At 41.1% G+C, this 20,553-nt stretch overlaps 1 protein-coding gene across 2 annotated transcripts in view; it reads left to right on the forward strand.

The window, feature by feature from the left end:
• pax2b (paired box 2b) overlaps positions 1–12,275 on the forward strand; it is a 28,654-nt gene extending 16,379 nt beyond the window's left edge. Inside the window, exons 7-10 of one of the 2 annotated variants that reach the window (XM_084001869.1) lie at positions 467–581; positions 7,677–7,778; positions 9,776–9,862; positions 10,402–12,275. In XM_084001869.1, coding sequence (XP_083857995.1) covers positions 467–581; positions 7,677–7,778; positions 9,776–9,862; positions 10,402–10,523 — 426 coding nt within the window. In that variant the 3' untranslated portion in view covers positions 10,524–12,275. Of the gene's footprint in view, positions 1–466; positions 582–7,676; positions 7,779–9,775; positions 9,863–10,382 lie in introns of both variants that reach the window. The other variant, XM_084001870.1, reaches the window with a different exon arrangement.
• Positions 12,276–20,553: the final 8,278 nt, after the last annotated feature.

Genomic DNA, 20,553 nt, shown 5'->3' on the forward strand with positions numbered 1-20,553 from the left:
GTAACAACAAATAGTGCGAGTTGTACAAGTGATTCAATTCACAGATAAGAGGTAATGACATTTTAGGTGGCTTGGACTCCAAATTAAAAGCAAAAAAAAAAAGCAAAAAGAAGGTGAATGGTGTCTCTCAAACAGGGCCACATGGTGAGCCTGTAACAAAGCAGAACTGCTTTCTCCCTTGGCTGATCAGGGCTAGGACGGCAGTCAAGCACAAAGGGCCAGCTGACGCCTTGGCTTTTCACTCATCTCAAAATCCCACTTCCTCTCAGACAATACCAAAATACATTCATGATATGCTTGAACTGCCACCCTGCAGCTTGAACAGACACACACACACACACACAATGCTCTCATACAAATTTATACTCGCACAGGCCTGTGTGGAGCGCTTAATGGAGGAGGAGAAGGGAGGATTTCCATCTTGGTATTGTTTGGTTGTGTAATGATTCAACTGTCCTTTTCCCAGGCTAATGAGTACTCGCTCCCTGCCCTGAATTCCAGCCTGGACGAAGTCAAGCCCAGTTTATCCTCTAGCGTCAACCCAGACCTGGGCCCCAGTGTGTCGCAAAGCTACCCTGTAGGTAAGATCATACAGTACGCCTTTATGCTGCCGAGCCACAGCTTCAGCTGAGGGGATTTGGAACAATGTAAAAAGAGCGAGGCAAACAACTAAGAATGCTTGTGCAATTGACAAAAATAAACAAATAAAATAAAAATGTGTGAAAAATAAAAGCCAACCCAAAAAGTTAAGTGTGAAGACTTTTTTAATACCATTTCACTCTGAGCTGAAAAGGTGGTACTGCGATGCGATAAAAGCTGAGCAGCTGTCCTCCGTCTGGGTCTTTGCTGAGCCAGCAGGGCGATACAGTAAAGAGAGATTGTGGGGTGGGGTGGGGGCGGGGAGCTGTTCAGTCACCGCTGGACAAGGACCTTTGGGTGTCAGCACATCAGAACTATGACTGTGTATCAGAGCAAGGTCTCGCAAAAAAGAGAAGAAGAAAAAAAAAAAGGCCACCATGCAGGGCTGACTGCTCGTTGGCTGCTGCTGTGTTGCTCCTGTGATTTGTTCGCCGGGAGACAGTTTGTGTGTCTCAAAGCACGAGTAATGTGCCTCGGTAAATATGCTCTGGCATTTCTGCCACCTAACTCTAACACCATGATCATTTATTTCACCCTCCTACCCCCCCCTTCTCGTCGTCTCCTCTCCTTGTCACAGTTAATGACTGCCTGGCTAATTGAAATATTGTTTCGTTGTTGCCGTGTTATTACCAAGAAGAAGGTTAAGTTTACTGAAAGTTTACGAGGACTGTCGGGGGCCTGAGATTAATATACAGAGCTTTTATTAAAATTCATATAATTATGCAGCAGCCATCAAAGGCAATGAGTTCTGCGTGGGGGAGGACAGGGTGATTGAAAATTGCTGCAGCCCCCCTCTCTCAAATGATAGCCAAGCGTCCTTATGAGCAAAGAAAGGGACCCTTTTCTCATTAATATGTGGGAGGTAGATTTCCCCTGTAAGGCAGGCCTCCTGAGAAGAAAGGTGTGTGTTTGTCCTTTGTGCACTGATGGCCCCCCGTAGAATGCAGGCCTGGTTCTGCAGGCGGCTTTGTTTGCACCTGGGATATTTTAGATGGAGTCTGCAGAGAGGGTCTCCTTACTGCTTTACAGGTGCAAAGAGACATGTAGGGGGAAGAAAGATGGGATTGTATGCAGTGTGTGTGTGTGTTTGAGTGTGTGTGCATGTGAAAAGCACATTGCTTGCTTCTGTGTTAGTAGAGAAGTTTGTTCCATGACTCTTTCTGGTGGCGGATCTCAGTGGAGGAAGAGAAATAAAGCATCCAGGGGTCAAACTAATGGAACAAACATCACTCCGACTTACGACTTGGTAATTGGTATTTGGTTAGTGGCTCCTCTGCTTGGTTTTCCCTCAGTGGCTGCCTGTGTGCATATGAGGTGATATTCAGGTGTGTGGTCTCTCTAATGGCTGAGTATTACAGTTTACTTGCCAGCGATAAGCCTACCACAGGAATTTTAAGCCATGCAAAAAGTAGTAAATTATCTGCAGTATTTAGGCTGAGATCCAATTTCAAATTAATTGTGTCTTTACGGGGGAAAGAACTGGAGATTATGTTCATCCTTAAAATGTGTTCCAACACCAATTAAAATGCCTGCAGTTATTGATCTTGTTGATTTTATGTCCTGGAATTTGCATAATCTATTAAAAATGAATGATTCATGAAGTGCTCACTGCCAGAGATCGGGATTCTCAGTGAACTGAAAGACTGAGAGATAGAAATCTTTTGTGTCCTCTGCTTATCCTATTAAGGCTCAAAAGTACCTGCAAAGCAGCCTCAAATAAGAACGGGATTTAAGGGCATTGTGCACATCATCGAAATTCAGAGGCAAGAAGCCACTTCCATTAAAACTGTTTTTTTTTTTTCTTGCTCTCTCCCTCTCCTCCACATTAATGCTGTATTACCTGCTAAATAGTCCCTCTTACCCCATAAAAACACCAAAGGGTTCCATGAATATGTGGATAGGACAATTGCATATTGTGAGGTAATTTCTATTGTTGATATGGGAAGTAATTTCTTTGATGAATTCCCTTCCGAGAGATGGATTTTCATCTAAGTGCTTCTTATTCTTGTTCAGTCCAACTGCTTAAAATTCAAATAGTGTGAGCCGTGGGTGAATTTATGAATAGCGGAAGGAGGAGCTCTGAACTTTTTTCTTTTTGTGTGTGTGTATTTTGAGAAATAAATGGAGAGATGGCCTCGATACGGCCAATTGTCCACTATTTCTATAGAGAGTATTCTGTATTTCCTGAAATTAGTTAAGAGTCCACCTGTTTTCTTGATGGTGCTTGAGGCTGGAGAGCCATCTTCCGAGTACGGAGCACATTCCCTCGAGCACCTCAGTGGGAGTTTTACACATCTCCACTCGGTGACTGCATACTGAAGACTCTTTAAACGTATTCCCTGCTGGGCCTGTTAATGGAGGCCTCCAAAGCCCTCGTGTCGATGACACTTCTCCTCCTCCAGCAGCTGCTCCTGTGCGCTCCTGTCAATTCTCTAAACAAAAACTTCATCCAGCAAATACAATCATCCGCACTTAATCAATTAAGGTGAGCGAGTGCTTCTCTTGGCGAGCTACACAGAAAGTACCAGGACCCGCTGTTGTCCAGTGAGCAGCGAGCAAAGATCAGGCGGCGAACCTGCCGTAAGTGATGTGTGGCCTCGTGACAAACCGCTTGCCCGTCTCCCCACGGGGGGGAAACGCAGGCTCGGAAAATTAATGCTTATTTCGTCTTCACAAAAGCAAACTAACCTTTGAGCACACATTTGATAATGAATGACTTTCAGCCGGTGTTTGGGGAATTAAAGCAATTTGGCTCTCCAAACATTCTTTACTTAGTTGTAATTAATTAGGGTGCTGAGATTTTTTGGCTGGTGATAAATTGCCCCATTCTGCATATAGCCTAGAAAACGGAGGTCAAAGATTTTTTGGTTGTTGTTGTAGCAAACATGAAGGTGTCCCTGTCATGCTAAATTTAATACTCTTGCAAGCAAAAGAGTCATTCACGAACGACTTTGTTCCCGTGCCAAACGGAGAGAAGGTCATCTTGCTTTCCCGTTTGTGTTTTGAGATATCGAGTTGATGTTAATGCAGAAAAATAAACACGCATCATAGTTTCTCGTCACGTTGCTAAAGATAAAGCTCATGAATCTTTTTCTTCTGACGATATAATCAAGCGTTGACAAAGTGGTTTAAACTGTACAATGTTTTCAGTCATTCTGTGTAGTTCAAATCAATCATTTGTTCTCAGTCTGTCGAATATCTGCGAAAGCAGGAGACTAAAACAAACTTGTCTGTAAAAATCTGATATTTCAAGGCACATTAAAAGCAGGAAATCCCGTATGCCCAGCTCAGCAGCGACTCCTGCGAGCCACTTCTCAAATTAAGACAAAAATCAACAGGCTTTTGTAACGGCAAACCAAAAAATCTTTGAATTGATTTTCGCAGGGAAAGAAAAAAAAGGAGGGCAGAGTGGAAAATAAATAGCTTGATTTGCTGGCGTTCAATCTAAGGGGACTGTCAGAGGAAGCAGACAATATAAAGAAGCCCATCTTTTAATGAGAATCTGGACACACATCTCTGTTGTAAAAACAACAAAGGCTAGGAAGCAGCTAATGAGGCTATCATTGCTGTACAGAGAGTTCTGCGAACTGGCGCCTCTCAGAAAGAGGGCTTTAAAGGGGACATAAAGCAACAGTCACAGAGCTGCTGGCAGTCACTGCCAACTGTACCCTGGAATATACAAAACCAGGATTCAGGCTGTGATTATTATTATCATCAGAGTCAACATGATGGGAAAGGGCTGAAGTTGATGGCAATAGACCCACACAAAAAAAATCAAAACATGCGTTTTACTGTTGCTATTATAGGCTAGAATTAAGTTTAAAAATGTTGATGCCCTGATCCAATTCACTGGCTAGTGACTGACCCACATTAAGTACCCTTCCTCAGTCATTCACTAATGTTATAAATGTGTAAATACGCAATTTTATAAATCTTCTAGAACAATATCATTCAAATTTGCACAAATATTAATGGAATTTGGTGTATGGGTGTATCAGAAAGAGGGAAAAGTCAAGAAAACAGCATGTCTGGCATCTGTAGTGGCAATAAAAGCCACATTGTAGGTAAAAAATTGCATTTCTTGCATTGCAGTTTTGTCAAATTTGAAAAGTGATTAAATTATACCTTGCGACTGAAGGGTAAAGGCAGGGATCTGGTCCTCATTATGCATTTCATCTCTCTGAAGCGAGGTAATGAAGAGATAAGAGTATTTACTTTTATTAAATGTGTACGACTGCTGTAGCTGCTGCAAAAATAATGAAGAAAAGATTGGGTCAGTGTTTGCTGAGACAGTTAGACAATAGTTACCAATGTCTACACACACAATGGCCTCACCCCTGCAGGACCCCCCACCTACAGTACTCCCACGGCTCCCTTTGACTTATGTGCACTGGCTTGTGGCTAACTAATTCTTATTATAAATGAAAGGTCCGGCATGACCTCACTCTTCTCTGTAAAGCTCTTTAACGCCGCAGCCCTCCGGTCTCAGAGCTTTAACCAAAAGTCACATCTCAGCAGGCCTCAAACAATACAGTATCAATAGGTAACAATACAGCGATCAGTGCCGAGATGTGCAAATAACAGAGAGCAGCGATGACCGAATCGTTTCTTTATCGTACGATTCACGATCACACATTTATTTTTTTTTCAGATTTTCCTTTTCAGATTTCCCAAGTGTGTTTTCTGTAATACTGTGTTTCTGTATAGTGGCTTTGAATTAATCTCTCTTTGCTTGAGCAACACACTGACAACTTCTTAAATACCGTTAAGTGGTTTAATCTATACGCATCATATTTGTATGTAAAATCTTAATCTGCAAAGCTATTTATAGAGTAAAAGTGCAAAATATACCGCATCAAGTAGAACTGCACTTGAGTAAATGCACATTGTTTTCTGCCACTGGATATCTAAAACAGACTGATAAAATGGTCACATCCTTGGAAACAAGTCATCTAACTATAATTTGCATATTTTCACACACATTTATAGATGCTTTTATTGTCCTAACGGAGTGTAATAGCCATGCAAGGCTACCATGAGTCTCGCGGACCTCCAGGCCTGCCCCCCTGCCTCTTCACCAGATTCACCAGCCGTTTCACTCCTCAACTCCCCCGCAGCCCCCACTGCAGCCAGTATTGCTGCCAGCCTGTAGTAGCAGGTCCTGCAATACCCAGAGGGCTCATTCACTCACCCTCAATTAAACAAATAAGTTGCTCATGATATTGCACGTGTATGAATTGGATTTTTAAGTCAATATCTAAATTTGCCTGTGGTTTATGCTCTCATTAGCAATGCTAATTGACAGCACGAGTCAGTTTCCGATATTCAGACAGATAAATGTGTTTTCTGTATCTGGGAGGTAAAGCGTTGCATTCTCAGTATGAAGCGGGACATTTATTGTTGGATTCTTTTGCAGATGATCCACTATGTGTTTGAGAAATGTCAGGTGTGCCACAGGGTACCAAACCAAACACCTTAGGGTTTTTATTACCAGGTACAAAAATGCCATATCTTAATTATCCTTAAATTAATCCAACAAAAGTAATAGTGAAATTAAAATATTTTTCAAGACACACACAAGAGGACAGCATGAACACATTTACAACATTATAAACATAAACAGACTTAGACTGCCACATATTAAAAACAAAATAAGATTACACACAATATCAAGTAAAGATGAATAAATGGTGACAATTTTCCAAAACCATCTAAAACCAAGTAGTACATTGATCATCCTGATATGTTACAGGATAGAAAAATACTTTGGTTTACAGTAAATTAATGGATCACTTTTCAGTATAAAAAGAAAAAAGCCAAATTATTGTGGAATGATAAAAATGTTCCTTTATGTAGTTCAAAAGTTTGTAGCACGGACAACAGTCTTCTTGTGGCGTTGTGGTGCGTCCACTAGTTCCTCATTAAAGCTCCATTGGGAGATCTTTGTTTTTTCCTTCTTTTGGCCCTCACAGCTGACAATATAACAGGGGCCTCTCCTACCCCAGCCCCTGTGCATATTGGGGTTACGTGCTGTTTTGTCCAAAGTCCCTGTGGCCGGCGAGGACAACCCCAACCGTCACTCTCAATTACAGAGCTGAATATCTGCAGTTGGACGGGTGACTCTATGCAGAGGGGCCACTGTGCTCGGACTTTACAGCGACGGAGGGAAAGAGAGGCTTCCATTTTTAGACAAGTTTGAACCGTGTAATGAGGAGACACATTTATGTGACCAGTATTCAGTTGGCTCAAAGCAGCAGCTGTTATCTTGTTTTGGAGTTCAACGGTTAGGGAGGCGCAGCGAGGCTTTCTAGTGTTCAGTAAAAAGGTTTAAATGATGCTACGTTCTTTGATAACGCTCTATAAACTGCAGTGAAAGTTTCATTTCATTTATTTATTTATTGAAAAGGACAGTCCTTTGGCAAGATGTTATACTGACCAAAGTGCCGTCGTTGTGTTGACTGACTTGCAGTGGTCGCCATGAGTCATGTTGTCTATAGTAACGTCATATTTTCGTGTTGAAATGGTGTTATCATACAACTCCAGTAGCTGGTTTTGCATTTTTAAATCAAACACTAAAAGCAGAGATGGAAAGTCACCAAGCAGCACATTCACCCAAGTATAGTATTTAAGTAGAGTTATGAAGAGTTTAACCTCTTCTTCAACTCCATGACTCTTTACCTGACGGCAATAGCTATACACTTCTAGCACTTTGAATAAAATTAGTAAAATATGACAAATTTAAGGATGCATCATCATTAAATGCAGTAATAATGACACAGTAATTCCATTTATGTCCAACAACACACTGAAAGGGGCTAATCTACATGTTGAATATTGTTGCATGTATATTTTGATGACGATCAACCAAAGCTGAATGCAGGACTTTTACTTCTAAAAGATTATTTTTCTCAATGCTATAATGCTGATCTGAAGACTTCTTCCAGTCACTTGTGGGTTTTTTTTATGCAGATTAAAGTCAGTAAAACTGGAAAGCACTGATGGAAGTTTTTTTGACTGTTTTCATTTTGTCTCTCCAGGTCGGGATATGGCCAACACAACTTTACCCGGGTACCCCCCTCACGTCCCCCCCACAGGCCAGGGCAGCTACCCGACCTCCACGCTCGCTGGAATGGTTCCTGGTGAGTGAGAGACAACGTCGCCGGCTTCATATTGTCATTAGCCTTCTATCTAACAGGTGGCCCTGCCCTCAAAATGAAGTGAAGTGAAGAGACTTTAGTGCCAAATTATGCAGAGGCGATAAATATTGACCTGCAGAGTGAGCCGCGCACACATCCGTATATTAGCTCTGTGTGTATGATTGGATTAGACAGGCTGAATAAGCGATCAGAGACGGTGGAGAAGACATTCGCTCTCCGTCCTTCCTGCTTTCCCCTCTGCCTTATTGGCTCATTATCTCCCCACGTGGCCGTTCACGCCGACCGTCGATAAACAGCACTACCGGCCCTCCCCAGCGTCTGCGCTCCAGAGCACATCCCTTTCCCCTCCTCTACTTAACCTGCAGTTCAGGTTCACAGCAAACAGTTAAGGGTCAAAAGGCAGAGGCATGGGAGCCCAGTAAATATTCAAATTGCTGTCTCTCTGAGGAGGTCGGGCTTGTGTTTCACTGCCAGGGATGCAGTTTTGGTGCCGGGCTTATACGCTTCTTCGGCTCCGGCGTCACCACACGTTTTCACCAAACCGCAGCCGGCATTTTGCTTTGATGTGATTAAACCACATGGAAGGGGAAAACCAGCGGAGTGTGTCCTGTGTTTGCATATCATTTAGCAATCACACAACCCATCAAAGGCTCTGGCTGTTCCTCTTTTCTCTTTTATGACGGGCTGCGGCGGCGAGTTTCGTTATCACCTCAGCCAAGAGGGTTAAATTAACTGTGCCATTTGTTTTAGTCTGCTAGTTTGTTGTATATCATTGAAGCTTCAAAATAAGGTCATGAAGTAAGGATTTCAAAAGGAAGTGTCGGTTAACCAAAATTTCAAAGACGAATATTTATTTTTACCTCCAGTGGAATCTTGGAGAGCAAATTATTTTAATTTCCTACCACTTCAACACAATGATGGTGAATTGATTTTTATTTCTGGTGTTCAAAGCATTGAAAAAGTAAATTTTCTTGAATAAAAAATCTGCCACATAAAAATGTATATTATCCAATGATTCATTTAGATCAGCCTTTCAGTCTAAATCATTTTTGGACATGGTAGACATCTGCTTTTTAAGTGGTTTCGAGTTTTTCCATCTGTCTCAGTTGTGAAACACTGTTTTGAAAATAGGGAATTTACATTTTGTAATACTTCTGCAAACAGTTGAGTCCATTTAACAATAACCTGTTAAACACGTAGCACCAAGACTGGACTTATTTTGGGATTTTGACACCTTAAAACTGTTAAATCATGAAGGTGGAAAAGCGTCAAGTCAAATATACTTCTACTTTCCATTTGTTCTTATGTGGCACAAAGCAAAAGATGAGGGCCTTAATCCCATGGCTTGTGGCTTTGTGCTACAACCATTCATCCTATACACAACCACTAAGATTTAGTGACAGGCACAAAACACTGTTAAAGCAAAGCCATTTCTCACCAGCTTCATATAAAAATCTAGCCTTTATTGTCTCGTAAAAGAAAGAAACGTGTTGAACCAACAGCAGTGCTCACTGACATGCTCCAAGTTAGTTCCCCCTGCAATGAAATCCTGCCGCAGCAGAAGCCCAGAGCTCAGACCGACCGGAGGGCGTTCAGATTGGAGATGTTAAAAAATTCCACCAAGAAAAGGCTGCAGGATTTATTGCAGCATATCAAAAATGTATGCATGAACCTGTTTATTACCACTCTGTATTTATTAGACTGGTTTGGAATATAGTGGAGGAAGAAGAATGGGTAGATATCCATAAATGGGACGGGGAAAGCCGCCTTCAGTGTCACATCCTGTATTGTTCAGTGTTGCATAACTTAAGTGAAATGAAAAAGAAATAAATTACTTGCTTGACTGGTCGCACATCGATGACTATCATTTTCCCCCCTTAAATTGCATCCTGTTTTGAATGACGAGAAATGACTGCATGTGAACGGGGTAATGGTTTGATGCATTGAAATGCTAATTGATTTGTTGTTTTGTTTTGCAGGGAGTGAGTTTTCGGGGAACCCCTACAGTCACCCGCAGTACACGACCTACAATGACGCCTGGCGATTCAGCAACCCAGCATTACTAAGTGAGTAGAGAAGCTGGATTAATTGACCGTTCGCTAAAGCCCTCCCCCCAAACAGCATTTGTCCAATTGGAGCCTTACAACCGTAACTAGGAACAGCATCTTATTCCTCCCATAGAAATAGATTGAGTTAGCCCATAATGGCAACCATACACATAAAAAAAATGGCTGTCGCTTTGACCAATGTCCATTCTAGTCTCACTCTATTTCTAAAATCATCCACTATATTAATTAGAAATAGCCTTATGTCACCTGATATCAAGGTTTTTCTTTTATTCAAGTGTCACTATCAAGCACATTATGTGCCCATGAAAGAGCAGAAAGCTTGACAGGCATAGCAACAGTAACTGAGGGGATGGGGCTGAGCAACGGTCAATTAACCATTAATATTTAGAGTAAAAGAGATTTTCAGTATGGAATAATGTGTAAAACACATCTTAACCACTTATAATGACAATACATTTGGTGAATGGAATTTTATTTGTTGTTGTTTCAAATGGTCCGTTCTTCTGTTAACTTTCAGGTTCCCCTTATTATTATAGTGCCGCATCGAGAGGCTCCGCCCCTCCCACTGCTGCCACTGCCTATGACCGTCACTAGTTACCATGGAAACCAAATCAACCTGCAGGACCATGGCCTTAGCCTCCATATTGCCCCGGTGTGAGCGGCATGGTCCACTGGACACTGAGCAACTGCGCATAAAATGTTCCCGGCTCACACAATGACAAACGTTTTTTTGGAGGGGGGGGGATTCCAGACGACTTCTCTCCTCGCAGCTTTTTTTTTGGACACTCAAAGCCAAAAAAAAAATTAAAAAAAATACGACGAAAAAAAAAAAGACTCGAGACACTGAAAGTCACTGCACACACAAAAAACATGATGAAAACTGTGGCTAATTGCAGTCATAAACAGAAGAAAAAAAACGGAAAAAAACATATTTTCCCCCTGTGGCAGTGTCACAGTTTCATCCCATCACGGATCAATACTGTACATTCCTTTTTCTTGACGGCTCTCAGCAGGGACGCTGTCCGGAGCTTAAAATGTAGCAGCAGCGGCCTCCCCCCCCACCCTCACCCGTTTCTATTCGTCTCCCACACCGATTCAGATGGCAGCGCATTGAGATCAGAGGAGATTAGCGGCAGCACATGCAGGCTGTGGCGGGCAAACGTTGTTTTTAATCCATCTGAACAGTCACCGACCAAACATCCAGCATGAGTAAAATCGATCGCTTTTGATGCCATGAGAAGATTAGGACATGTTCTCTGTGATACACAATCAAGATGTAAAAATGAAAATGAAATTAATAAAGAAACATCCGTTTGAAAATAGAGGGAGCCATGACAGTATATCACCATGGCCTGCTATTTGCAAGATTTCAAGAAACTAGTAAATATATTCTTAAAAATGATTTTTTTATTTCATTTTTTTATAATTCGTAACAACTAAACTGCAGACTGCTTGGCTAGCGTTTTACTATTTCTTATTTGTCAGGATACAAGAGGTCATCAGGCAAAACCTGTGTTTTTTTCTGTTTTGTTTTTGTTAATTTTGCACTATGTTGGAGGTTTGTAACACTGGAGTGTTATTATGCAGAAAAATGATGATGCATATTTGCTTTGTTTCATGAAACTGACTGTAAATCTGTTTAGTCTCAGTCCGAAAAGGCACTTACAGTTTTCCCTGTAATTCAAGGCCCATCATGTCACTGCCTTGACTTGCACTACTATGTTCTCACAGCTGACTTTTTTATTTTTTTATTTTAATTAAGTCTTTGGCATTCAACCACGGAAAAGGATATAACAGCCATCCCAAGTTAAACCAGTATCATTTGTCCAGTTTGATGCCAGAAGCATATTCACTCTGATTCTGACGACTCCAATAAACGTCAAAAAGCAGGGCCACGATTTCAGCTAAATGCCTTAAACATGTTCCCTCCCAACTTTAGCACCATCACGTGTTTCAGGCCAAGTTTTTCCTTTGAATCAAGCTGGAATGATGGTTTCTTCATCTGTCAAGTGAATGTATTTGCATTTGCCAAAGACTTAGTTCTTGTTCATGTTTATTTACAGGCCGCCTATATGCATCATGAGAGCAGTATTATTATTGTTATTATTATTATTAGGAAAAACCCACGTTGTTCATGAGGAAAAAGTATATGTATAAATTCTATGCAGTGCAGAGATGGTCATCATATGCATATTCAGCTGTAAACCTAAAGGTAGGTGGAGTTTATTTAATTGTTATGTTATTTACAAATTGTTCATTTTGTAGAAGGATTTTTTGTGTGTGATGTGAAGACACTTCTCTGTAAATACAGTAAGAAAAAATGTCTTTCATGTTCATGGGTATTATCACTTTCATTATGCTGGTCTCACTTGTACAATAATAAAAGTGTCTGAAATCTTTTACGCAAAAGTGGGCTGCATGGTGTGTCTGACTAACCGGAGTGGAGCTGAAAAAAAAAGAGATTGATCGACAACATTTCTGATAACTGATTAATCTTTTTAGTTATCTATTCAGCAAAATGTACTGAGCTCTTTTTATTATGGGTTTTGGACAAAAAAGTAACTTGAAGACGCCAGCAAATGAAAATATAATAATAAATAATCAACAGATAAAAATTAAATTAAATATAAGGTAATCTAATTTGAACTTAACATTTTAAAAATAACATTGAAGTTGTGTCGAATGGGCCTTGGAAGTCCTGTCTTAAATGTTAACCCTTTGTTGTCCAAATTTGGTTAGAAATGCAAAAAGTGTCATAAGACTGAATTTAATCAATCTGTCAATGTAATGACATTAAGTTAGGTAACTAAGTGGAAAGTAACTAAGTACATTAACTCATGTACTGTACTTAAATTCAATTTTCAGAGGGTAACAATGTACTTTTTGCTCAACTACATCCTTATCAATTAGTTACTTTGTTACTTTGCATTTAAACATTTTACTTTTTTTTATTTTACATTCAAATAATCAGTTTAGAAATGATGATGCATTGCTGTGCTTACCCACAAAAGCATCATCCAAATAGTATTTATATGAATAAAATATTGTTTCATATTATTACGTCATTCATTAACTGTATTATCGATGCTTGTTTTTCGAAAAACATGGTAGTAAGAAAACCATATTTCAGGGAAATACTATTACAAGATATGGTTTAAGAAACAAAAAACAACAACAAAGGAGGAAGTCCTGTCTTTTAAACTACCTTTTAATCTATTAAGCACAGACTCACAGAATGCTTCATTTATCACTGCATTCAACCAATCTTTCAAATCTGGAACTCTAGCTTAGAGATATTTTCAACCAGCCCAAAAAGAACATTTACCCACAATGGTCTTACTAATGTACACAAGATCCTGCTTCCATTCTGCAGAAGAACAATACTTAATGCTTATAACTAAATGATAGTGTGCACAGCGTTTATATACAGCAATGTGTTAAAATAAAGTGTTAACATGTTAAGGACAAAACATGGACAAATTTGACAAATAACTTGATGCATTAGAGAAAAGTTGAACTCAACAATGGCAGGTAAGTCCAGGTACTCGGAGACTATTTTGAGATAAAAGTATTTATGTTTCAGGTATAGAGACCACATGGTGCACGTTGGGGGGGCTACAGTGAGAATGCCTCTAAATGTTTTCTCCATGATTCGGATCACTGAGCAGCACATAAAGTGTTTAACCTCTCCTCGCCTTGTAAAGCTGAATTAATTTTTCTAGCAGTGTGCCTGAATTCAATTTGTGCTAAGTTGCAGGGAGAGATTTATGCATGAAATCCCTCTTAGAGCTTATTTCACTCTTTCTTCGCTCCGTAATCCCTCCGCCGCTGCCGCCTTGTATGACTTAGTTATATCATTATTGATTTACAACAAGTGGACACTGTCCTGATTAGCACTGTGCGATTTGCAAAGGATTTGGGCTGCGGGAGCGCACGATAAAGCGGCGTGTACATTTGAAACGATGTCAGGCAGAATGGGAATGTATAATACAGTTGTTGAGCTTTTCAGTTAAATCGGACAGGCATTTATTTGGTGCAAGCGCTATTTTAAATGGAGAAAAGTTTTACTCTCTGGTCCTGCATGGATAGCAGTGATATTATATTACATTTATATATTATAATTCATTTTTTTAGGTAGAGAAAAATAAACTTCCATCGTTTTATCAGATATTTCAAACAAAATTCCAGAATGTAAAAATAGCAAATAAGCTCTTCGGAGGCATACTGAGCTGGGCTGTTTTTTTGGTACACTCTGATGCCTCTGGTCTACAAGGAGAGACCCCCTTTTTTGCTTTGTAATTCAATTTCTCTGCCTGTTGTTTATTTCATAGCTCCCCTGTGAAGCATCAAAAGTGGATGTTCTGTCAGCCCCTAACTGTCGTATATGTTTGTCATTCACAGCCCTTGTTAAAGGAGGAGGAGGGGGAGAAAGGAGCTTGACTCTTTTTCTCCTCCCAGCTGAGAATTCCCAGAAGCAGAATTATTCTATTTAGATGGAAACTTTTTTGTCACTTTCCTGTCTAAATTGGCATATCTGGCTCTCTCCTCCGAAACCAATAAAGTGTGAACCTGGATGTATCTGTCAATCAAGCACAAATTGACATTGTAGCATGCCAGATGACAGCATCCTCTGGAATATAAATATAAATATATATATATATAAATATAAGAGTGGTGGGATGATCTGATTGGCTGTAATCGCATCTCTCACTGTCTTTGCTCATCAAACATTGAGTTTCTATTAAAAAATCAACAGTAAGAGCACAACATTTCTGAATTTAACTGTAAGCTCACATATAAAAATTGCGTATTTGAAATCTATAAATAAACGGGTGCATGAAGACATTTTTATTCAGATGAAAAACTAGTTCAGCAATCAAGTTAATGCACAAGTAGTGAATTCTTCATCTACATTTTATACTTTTTATTATTTCTTTTAATACTCAACTTTTTTCCCTCTATATCTTAACATTAATGTTATTACTCCTCATCGGATGAGCAGCAATTAAGTTAATGTGTGGGGCTCATTCTGTCGTTTGCTCATGAGGAAGTTGAATTATTATGCCTTAAAAGTAAAAAAAAAAAAAAGAAACACGTCGGAGCTCCACATGTGGCATGATGAACATTAACATAAAGTTTTGGCAGCAATAAGAATCCCCTCCTATTTCAGGTATTACAGCATAACAGTGAGCCTCATCATGCATAACTTCAAACCACAGTGTCAGATCTAACTGTTGACCTTTTCGAGCCGCACCGCACAAATACATGCTGACTGAACACTCTGTGCGATTTGTACAGTGGTTCTATGAATATGCCGCAGCAACTGAATTATAATTTGGTTACTGGTGTGTCAAATGTACAATAAATCCTCAGGATGTTATCATTTGCTGTGACACACCAAGACGAGGGGAGGGGAGGGGGGGGGGGGTGTGGAGAAAATATGAAAATGCATTTCACGTCTTTATATCCGAGTAGTGGTTTGGATGTTACGAAAGGAGGGGAATGGATCTGCTGCTTTATGTGCTGTATCTAATTGGATATGGCAATATATAATACGATTCTCCAGTATCCATCAATTCCTGTGTTAGACCTGTTTGTATGGCCGTGTCACTGGGGCAGCCTAGCTTGTTATGATGCCTGAGCAGCAATTATGAGGTAATTTTTGACTCTTGCGGTGTGAGGCCATCCAGAGGATACTTGAGGGGAGGTTCCTAATGAGTGAGCATTGATTGATTGGACATAATAAGTGCGCTGCTTGACTGAAAGCGAGTGTGAGGGGGGGGGGAAGGAAGGGGGTGTACAGTGGGGTGTGGATGACAGGACATTTCCAAATGAAGCAAGTGACTGGCGATTAGATTTGCTAGCGTATAGGTGAGAGCCACACCTCTGCCAAGGCGAGGCTAGCTGCCTGGCTGGCTCAGCCCCGCGCCAAACCTCATTTACCCTTCACCAGTAAATAATTACCCTAATGGCTATTGTGTGATACATGATGCAATTAAAGCCTAATGCAATGCACCTCTCTTAGTGAACGTGTCAGGTCCCACATAACAGGCGCCGGTGGTCCTGGGCTGACGGGGGCTTGCTACCTGACTGGCCAGTAATGAGGACATCCTCCAAAGCAGACAGAGGAGCTCCCTAATCAGCTGGATCTGTCAGCCAGGCGTGTTTGTTTGCAACCGGGGGAGCTGGGAAATATTCAGAGAGAAGTGAGGAGGGAAAACCGAATTTGATGCAGGCTATTGCTGGGAAGAGGGAATAATAGAAGCGGGTAGAAGAGGGCAGAATCATCAACATCCTTCCACCCCCCCCAACCCCCCTATAACCCCAGCTTCTCCTGCACCTCCCCTCAACCTCGCCTCCCCCCACCACCACCACCACCACACTCCCAACACCCCAGTCACTGTCAGGCCAAACACATGATGAATTGCCCTGTCAACAGAATTCATTCAGGGACCAATTAATTCAGCAGAAATGAACTAGAGCCATCAGTCGCTGAAAAACTCAGAGCAAAGAGAGCAAAGTAGCTCTCTTTGGAAGAAGGAGAGACAGTGTGTGTGTGTGTGTGTGTGAGGGAGAGGGAGAGAGAGAGAGAGAGAGAGAGAGAGAGAGAGAGAGAGAGAGAGAGAGAGGGCGCCAAGGGAGTGCAGTGGAAGTTAGCCTGACAGGAATTGGTCATTTAATGCTTTAGCGCACTGGAGACAGCCCCTGTCATAGAGGAAGCCATGACAGGACTCCCCTGGTACTTTATTTATTAATTATCCAGAGCAGCAAGGGGCATTTAACTGTCTCACTCCAGGCCTGTCAACCCGACTTCTTGTCATTTCCTCTCCATAAACAGGTCCTTTAGAAATAAACCCCGGATCAAAGCAGGAGAACGTAATTATTCACAGAGTTAGACAAATATTTGTGTTGTGACGGCTGTTGCATTTTGAAAACTTTCAAAAACAACTGTCACACTTGGTCAGAGGTGTGGTCCCACTTTGAAAATCTAACCCTATTGTCCCCCCGTGACCCTAAATACAGGATAAGCGGTAGACAATGGATGGATGGATGGATAAACCCTATTGTCATCAAACTAACAGTATCTGGCCTTGTGTTACGTCAGCTGATCAGCTGTTGCCAGTGAAAGGCAGTCAGGTAACTTTCACAACATCTTGACACGAAAACAACACAAACAAACATTCCCCTTATAACACATAATAAATATATATATATATATATATATATATATATATATATATAAATATAAAGAAAATTGGAGAAAAGCCTGGCAAATAAAAATGTGTGTAATGTTATTTTCATATTTCCCACCTGGGTGATGAGCTTGTGACCCTTTTGAATCATCTTTTGACACCTTGTTAGGATCTCACCAGATCTAACATATTCTCTCTGATTTACAAAACATGATCCGTAAAATACATTTATGTCAAAGCAAACATTCCATTACTGAAGTCATTCACAATTTCTGTGAGAAAACAAACATGCTCTGTGGGTTTACAGTACATGTACTAAGTAGTCTGAGTATGTTCTATCCAAACAAAACAATACATTCATTTCCTATAGAGTTCCCTTTGCAATCTGTGCATACAAGATTACCCATTAAACTGTGACACGGGAAGTGCACCCACGCGCGCGCGCGAATGACGCCACGTTGCTTAGCTACCGTGGATATACTCCTCCGAGGAGAGTAACAGGTTTAAAACGAGTTTGTTGTCGTAGCTTACTGACCTGTGTGAAGGGATTTGTGAGTCCTGAGCACCGCGAAGTCCTCCTCTATCTGGTCCAGGTCCAACCGCTCTGCTCGTTCATTCTTAAAGCGCAATATTCCCAGTCCATTCGTCCTTTCTGTCCCAGTGCGACCAGTCCACTAGGCCTCTCTCCCATGATACAGTCCACTCGTCCTCTCTGGATGAACTCCTAGAAGGTTTCAAGCATATTCAGCTGAATGAAGCTCTGTGGCGAACAGAAAGTCCATCTCACACAAGTTAAAAGTTCGTAGCTGAACGCAGAACTCACCTGAATCCCCCACCGTGGCCATTTGAACGCGTTAGCATGTTAGCTAACACCCGGCATGCACCTGTTCGCGCAACGTAATGGGCGTGTTTGATTTAGGTCACGTGGTGTGCTAGCGTGATGGTGCGCTGCTTATTATTATTTTATTTTTTTAACTATGCTGGTTAGCTTATATCACGAATGTGACTTGAAATGAACACTTTTAAGCAGAGTAAAAAAACACATTTAAAATTACTTTAAAAAAATAAATGTAATTTGTTACTTCGGTCCCTGGATTTCAGTGAAGGGACATAAATTCCCAAACTTTAACAATCCAACAGACTGAGACTGTAGACTGAGAAACATAGGCCATGGTATTTTTTATTTTTGCATTTTTTTTAACATGATGATGAGCTGAATAAGAAGTCTATACAGATCTAGTTGGACAATATTTTTCGGGGTGATACAAAGTTTTTACATCGTGAGAAGAAGTTATCACATTATTGTCCACATTTATGCCACTTGTTTTTTCTTTATTACAATATTCAAAATTTTCAGCTAAAGTGACTCGATAAATTTCCCCTAAACCTCATTTACTTCAGTCCTTGACTTTTCTGATTTACTGTCACAAATGACCTCTTATGATCTGTAACCATATTGCTCAAATGTAATGTAAATAACAACACAATGCAGATCTCCACAGAAGGTAACAGTGCAACTGTTGTCTTCCTCCAGTAAACAGGGCTCCATTTTCTCCGCTGGAAACTCAATGAGTCTGTGGTTGACCTATTCAGTCAAAGGTTTGATCTTTTTCTATTGTGTCACGTCGATCAGGCGCTAAATATTTGATGAAACCTTTTCTTTAGCACGTCGTGCATCCCGGTGTAACAGGAGGATGAAGTGGCAGCTGGGAAGCTGCTTATGCCATCAGGTATTCCTTACCGAGATGACACAACAAGCACCAGCAAAACAGCAACTTCTCCTGCCCCAACAGCGTTTTACAGAAACGCAGAAACTTAAACGTACACAGAAACTTCCTCATAATGTTAAATTATTTCTTATCCAATCCTCCCATCCTCCTGGGAGTCACAACACTTAAAATAAACACCATGTTGCCAGTTGCTCTCCCAAAAAGTATGTTGCTTAAACGCACGTTCATGGTAGACTGGGCAGCAGCACCTTTCTGAGAGCTGATCTTCTCTGCAAGTTTGAAACAAAGGCGATGAAATCCAGAGGAAGCCAGAAATAAGGAGAAGTGCTGCAGTATATAATTAATTAAATGAAACTAATTAGGAACATGAGAGCAGGTGCCAGGCTATGGGCTGACAGCACAGACAGCCAGACAACAGGAAGGGAAAAAAAAAAAACTATGGGTAAGGGGTGTAACGTGACAAGAGGAGGGACAAAGCAACTTTCTGTGTTTTGTCACATGAAACCTCCAAGGAATATATATGTGACAGAAACTGTAGACCCAGACGCCATGGGGGTCTTTCCCTTTGTTTAAGACAGATTTTCATTTCGCCAATTTGAGGTTGATGTAAGCAAGAGATTTTCCTCCTCATTATTTCCCGCGTGTGGATTGAAAAAAAAAAACTGTACGACTGAGGGACTAGTATGAACATGTGCAGTACACCAGAGACGGCATAGAGATGTCATGCATTTAGAAATACCATGCATATAAATGTGCAAGTGCAAGTCTCCTATCAGAGACTGCAAAGCCACCGGCGTGTGAAAGAATATAGCGTCAACTCTATAGAACTCAATGTTATTTATTTAGCCTTTTTGGGTGATAAAACTAATTCCAGCTCATTAGTTCCTGTTCCAGAGTGATATGAGGCCCCCTAACATCACAGTAATTGATATGAAGCAGTCTGTTACATCCAGAGTGTACAAGATCCTGTATTTTTTTGGCCACAAAACGCACATCTCGTCCTCGCTTTCCTTCCACCGTGTGGATTTCCCAACATTATGGAAAGTCCAGCTTGTGCAGCCAGAGACGCTCGGAAGGGGCATCAGCCTATTTTATCACAATTTGCTCGCTAACCAGTTACAAATGTGGCATGTGATGACAATAATGAGGCTTGATGTCACTTAGCCTTTGCGCCGTGTGTGTGGAATAGCAAAGCAGGATGTCAGGGTGCTTGCAGGTCCTCCACTCTGGCACCGAGAGGCCTCCTGCACGCGAGGTGACAGACACCGCGGTTAGAGAGAGAGCCGCCTCTCTAACAGCATTATAAATTACTGTAGATCCTATTTGTGTCAGTGGAGGCAAGTGAGGGGAAAATTCAACATCAGCCTATTTATTCATTTACTTATTCCCTGGCTCGGTCAGGCTCAGTGCTGCCGGAGAGGAGCTCTGCAGAGCCACTCTGCCTCAGAACAAATGCTGTGTGTTTACAGGGACACATGGGCATTTTATTCTGGAGGCGCTGGCGATATCAGAGTCAATCAGGCCAGAAAAGGGGAAGCATTACAGTACAGGTGATTTTTCTTCTCCCAATCTGGATTGAGCCTGAGTCATAACTTGTGAATAAAAACCTGTAGGCAGAGACAGCATGTCCATCATGGGAAGGAACAAAAAAAAAAATCCTTCCTGAGACCTCAGAATTCACTGATGGATCTTTTCATCAGCATACCTACGTGGCTAAATTTAAGTGATAAGTGTGGGTTGGTTTATGACAGAATAAAACCAAAGT

The sequence above is a fragment of the Eutrigla gurnardus genome (assembly GCF_963514095.1).
Source record: "Eutrigla gurnardus genome assembly, chromosome: 22".
NCBI lineage: Eukaryota > Metazoa > Chordata > Actinopteri > Perciformes > Triglidae > Eutrigla > Eutrigla gurnardus.